This window comes from Oncorhynchus nerka, linkage group LG5 (assembly GCF_034236695.1).
Source record: "Oncorhynchus nerka isolate Pitt River linkage group LG5, Oner_Uvic_2.0, whole genome shotgun sequence".
Lineage (NCBI taxonomy): Eukaryota > Metazoa > Chordata > Actinopteri > Salmoniformes > Salmonidae > Oncorhynchus > Oncorhynchus nerka.
The window spans coordinates 33,892,251-33,897,625 of record NC_088400.1 but is presented as its reverse complement, the minus strand read 5'-3'; the positions used below and the strand labels follow the sequence as shown (position 1 = coordinate 33,897,625).

Sequence of the window (5,375 nt, the reverse complement as noted above, 5' to 3'; positions counted from 1 at the left end):
GCCAGTAGACATCCACCATATTGCTGATTTCCACCTGTCCTGTTTTTACAGATCAGTGCAGATGAAGGAGAAGGAGGACTAGTTATAAAAGCAGGTATGGCCAAAAAGCAACTGGAGACGCTCCACTCTACAAGAACGTAGTAAATCATGGATCTCTTGGCAGGATGCAAATGAAAAGCTTGACAGACGAGAGTGAGAGTGCCATTGTGGACACCCTACACTCCCAATGGGGCCAAGAGGATTAAGTCAAGTATAGATTTATTGTGACTGGTGACTCAATCATATCGAAATGCCATGGTAGAATTTTGTGTTGGGATGGTGGTTGAGGGTTGTGTGGTTAAGGGGGATGGTTGGTGTCCAGTGTATAGGCCCATGTCAGTGGGTTGAGAGGTAGAATGACAAATAGGATACTACCGCTTTGCAGAAGCCTAACCTATCAGTTATTTTCCACAAAGATCAGTAGTCATGGATATAAGTGCAGTACAAGACCCACAATTTCCAAGAAAGGAAGCCTAGCAGCCCAACGGAGACCCTGGGAAGAACTGTGGAAAAGGAGGTGAAGGACTGTGACCTGTCATGGAAAAGAATCCGCAGCAGTCGCTCTCTCTCGTGGAAGCTGTATGTTCTATGATGATGAGAATGATGTTGAAGTGTTGTTAACCTGTGTATAGAGGGTATACGACACAGGAGACGGGCTTCTGTGACCTTTACTGACTCTAGAAAGACTTCAGCAAACAGAGCTGAAATAAATACATTAAATCATTTTATAATAACAATTATAGTGACAATCATAGTAAGATTGCTTATTTCGTTTTTTTTTGTCATCTTTATATATATAACTTTTCATAAATTGTTCCCTTTAATATTTTGTGTATGAGACTTTGGTGCTTTAGTGAATGTCCTGGTAGCAGCATTCTGTATCCATGGTATCGCACAGGAGCGTCATCCCCTGGGTCGTTTCTATAGCAACGCTAATATGAAGAGAAGGCACCCTCCCCCCCGTGCACCCGTCATCACCCTCTGGTCCTATAAGAAGAGGGAATTCTGTCCTGGGGGTGGGACTTGGGGAGTTGATATTTCGCTGGTCTCCAGTTGTCTTTGGTGGTCATTAGAGTTTGTTTATTTTGGGTGCAGCTTGGTTTGTACATTCTGGTTCTTCAAGCTTCAGTCCCTTTAGTGAGTCGTTGGGGGAGGTTATACAGGGCAGATTCCCCCAAACAGCTTCACAAATGGTCTTTGGTGCCCTTACACTGACACATACACTCACACAATGTACATACATTCATTCACACAGATTCTCTTCGCCAGGGGAGTGAGGCAGAGAGAAGTGCATCCAAAGCAGTCCATCCATTCCACCACGGTGCCATTCTGGCCTGTTCTGTGGCTTTATCCTCCGCTTCACTGACTTCCTGTGTTCCTCTTCCTGTTTCCTGTTTGTCCACCTGTTGCTCCACCTTTTCTCTCATGGTGCCACTGTCCCATAGACCTCCAGTCTGTCCCCCTCTCTGTCAGTCTGTCCGTTCTGTCTGTCTCTCGTCTCGCTGTCTTTCGCTCCATCATTGGCGATCATCCAGTCCTGGACAGTGTTGGATAGCTGCTCTGGTCCAAGCCTGGGAGAAAGGTTGGGGCTATTGCAGTGTCGCTAGCTTAGCTACATTTTAACCTTCAAAGTGATTTTAAGGAGTTTAAACACACTGAAGTCATTCTTATTTTATCAGAGCAATCACGTTTACCTTAACGCAGAGATGCGTGCTAAACCAGCCAAGTGACCAGTTTTCGTATGTTTGTTCTAAAGCAGAGCTTTACAGGCCACTGCTAAGGGACAGTGCAATAGCACCGTTCTGTTCAAGCTTGGGGGTTGGAGGGAAACCAGGCCTACATAAGGTGGAAAGCCTGGGCGTCAGTTTAGCTACCTTTCAGGGGCCTTGTCATAGCTTCTGGGCCTTGCAGGGGAGTGGGCCAGGTCGACGGGCTAGTAGCAGGGCTATAGGCTTGTTCTAGTTTGTTAGTACTTTCATTTGATTATTTTATGAGGTGACGCACTTTGTTACTTGTATTGAAAAGCGCTATACAAATAAAGTTATTATTAGTGGCCTTCAGTCAATGGACAGAAATAGTGAACCCTGGGGCAGTGACAGCTAGTAGGGACAAGTGTCAAGTTAGGGGGTGTACTGTGCTACTAGCCCAGTTAGTAGGCCTACCAGCCAGGGTCTGGAGGAGAGTACATGTTGTCCCAGTAGGTGGCTGACCCCAACTGGTAAGGAGTGTTTGTGTATCACTGGTCCATTATCTATTAGCTTCAGAAACAGGTGCAGTTGATGTTAGCCGGGTCGAATGGCGCTAATTAGCCACTTATCATGTATTAAAGGCCAGCGGAAGGGTCAATGTTATCCCATTAGCGGTTAGTGGATAAGCAGGTACAGGCGGCAATGGGCAGTAGATGGATGGTAGCCGTTAGCGTTAGCTGCTAGCGGGTCCCGGGGGCACGGACCCTCTTACTCCTCTTGTTGACTGTTGTGAAGCGGAAGGGCGTGGTTTCGGGGTACTCCCCTGGTGGGAAGCGCTTCATAAAGTGGACGTCCTGCTGGTTGGGCAGCGTGTGGGGGCCGCGGCGAGGGCGCCCCCGCTTGGTGAAGCCAACGTACCAGCCGGCGTATCGCGCCGACATTAGTGCGGTGTAGTGGTTCTCCAGAACCTTTTCTACAAACACGCAGTCTTCACTTTTATTACTGGCCTTCTGAGAGAACAGAGAAACGACCACACACACACACACAGGAGGAGAAAAGAGAAGCAGGTCAGCAATCCATGGAATGAATTAAATCTAAACTAAAAGGAAGGCTCAGGAATGCTTCAAAACAGTACTTTTTCAGAATGTTGTTGTGATTCATGCCATAAGCCTCTGATGCTGTAATTGTTTGAGAACATGAGAGACTAGAATAGGTCTCACCTTTCCCACCAGCTTGCCGCGGCGGTTCATGCACAGGTAGAAGTTGGTCTCTTTGCCGCGGATTCTCACCTGGCTACCAAAGGTGTCAGCCTCCACTACAAGCTGGGCTTGTGAAGGGACAGACAGAGAGACAGACAGACGTTAGAGCCACAGACAGATAGACAGAGGGACAGAGACAGACAGAGGGGCAGGCAGATGTTAGAGCCACTGTCTGACTGACAGGCAGACAGTCAGATAGAGCAACAGATATAGCCTACATTAAACTAACAGATAAATGACAGACAAATGTCAAAGCGAGAACAGAAAGAGCGATAGACATACATTACTCTCTCCCCCTCTACATGTTTACACCTTCATCCCTCCCCTCCCCTCTCTCCCCCTCTACATGTTTACACCTTCACCCCTCCCCTCTCTCCCCCTCTACATGTTTACACCTTCATCCCTCCCCTCCCCTCTCTCCCCCTCTACATGTTTACACCTTCATCCCTCCCTCCCCTCTCTCCCCCTCTACATGTTTACACCTTCACCCTCCCCTCCCTCTCTCCCCCTCTACATGTTTACACCTTCACGCCTCCCTCCTCTCTCTCACCCTCTACATGTTTACACCTTCACCCCTCCCTCCCCTCTCTCCCCTCTACATGTTTACACCTTCACGCCTCCCTCCTCTCTCTCACCCTCTACATGTTTACACCTTCACTCCTCCCCTCTCTCCCCTCTACATGTTTCCAACTTCATCCCTCCCCTCCTCTCTCTCCCCTCTACATGTTTACACCTTCACCCCTCCCTCCCCTCTCTCCCCCTCTACATGTTTACACCTTCACCCCTCCCCTCCCCTCTCTCACCTCTACATGTTTACACCTTCACTCCTCCCCTCTCTCCCCTCTACATGTTTACACCTTCACGCTCCCCTCCCCTCTCTCACCCTCTACATGTTTACACCTTCACGCCTCCCCTCCTCTCTCTCACCCTCTACAATGCTTACACCTTCTCCCTCCCCTCCCTCTCTCCCCTCTACATGTTTGCACCTTCACCCCTCCCCTCCCCTCTCTCCCCCTCTACATGTTTCCAACTTCATCCCTCCCCTCCTCTCTCTCCCCCTCTACATGTTTACACCTTCACCCCTCCCTCCCTCTCTCTCACCCTCTACATGTTTACACCTCCACCCCTCCCCTCCCTCTCTCCCCTCTACATGTTTCCAACTTCATCCCTCCCCTCCTCTCTCTCCCCTCTACATGTTTACACCTTCACCCCCCTCCCTCCCTCCCTCTCTCCCCTCTACATGTTTCCAACTTCATCTCTCCCTCCCCTCTCTTCCCCTCTACATGTTACACCTTCACCCTCCCCTCCTCTCTCTCCCCTCTACATGTTATACCTTCACCCCTCCCCTCCCTCTCTCCCCTCTACATGTTTACACCTTCACCCCTCCGCTCCCTCTCTCTCCCCCTCTACATGTTTACACCTTCACCCCTCCCCTCCCCTCTCTCACCCTCTACATGTTACACCTTCACCCCTCCCCTCCTCTCTCTCCCCTCTACATGTTATACCTTCACCCCTCCCCTCCCTCTCTCCCCTCTACATGTTTACACCTTCACCCCTCCCTCCGCTCCTCTCTCTCCCCTCTACATGTTTACACCTTCACCCCTCCCCTCCTCTCTCTCCCCCTCTACATGTTATACCTTCACCCCTCCCCTCCTCTCTCTCCCCCTCTACATGTTTATACCTTCACCCCTCCCCTCTTTTCTCTGTTTTTCCTCCCACAATGCTTTACTGCCATTGGCTGATGGCATTAACCACAGTCTTCTTTTCTTTGAGAACCATTTGTCAAGAACAGATCTGCTCCTGGAGCAGCAGTACAGCTGGCTCCAAGTGGTGTGTTTGTGAAAAGCCTGGTTGTGAATGAAAGAGCTGGTAACATGAACCCCATTCGTCTACACAGAGGAATATGAATACCAGCATTAATGCTTTTTCCCTGCATTGATCCTCTGTGGTTAAAGAATGGGTTAGGTATAATTACAAACGGAGAGAGAAAGGGGAAGGGAGGAAGGAGTGGGGAGGGAGGGAGAGGAGGGGGAGGCAGCCTGATGTTTTAAATCCAGAGGAGACAACAGGGAGGATGAGAAATCAATGGATAGATTGATGGAGGAGATGCGTTTTTAACACTGACAAACTCTACCTGCTAAGCCTCTCTCCCTCTCTTTCTCTTTCACCCTCTCTCTCTTTCTCTGTGTCTCTCTGGTGAATCAGCAGTCAGTTGATGAGGTCTTTGTGCTCCTGAGACAACCCCCCACTGCACCCTGCCAAGACCTGAGGATTGTGCGTGTGTGGGTCGGTCTGTTTCTGTGCGTATGTCTGTGTGTGTGTGTATATGTGTACGTGCGTGTCTCCATGTGTGTGTGGTGTCTTACCATATTTGTCTCCGTCCTCTCCG

At 49.6% G+C, this 5,375-nt stretch overlaps 1 protein-coding gene across 1 annotated transcript in view; it reads right to left on the bottom strand.

Annotated features, from left to right (window-relative positions):
• Positions 1–689: 689 nt before the first annotated feature.
• LOC115115815 (fibroblast growth factor 18-like) overlaps positions 690–5,375 on the bottom strand; it is a 67,196-nt gene continuing 62,510 nt past the window's right edge. Inside the window, exons 3-5 of the mRNA XM_065018579.1 lie at positions 5,353–5,375; positions 2,948–3,054; positions 690–2,737 (exon numbers count right to left, since the gene is read on the bottom strand). The exon at positions 5,353–5,375 is cut by the window's right edge and continues 158 nt beyond it. Coding sequence (XP_064874651.1) covers positions 2,468–2,737; positions 2,948–3,054; positions 5,353–5,375 — 400 coding nt within the window. The 3' untranslated portion in view covers positions 690–2,467. The remainder of the gene's footprint in view (positions 2,738–2,947; positions 3,055–5,352) is intronic.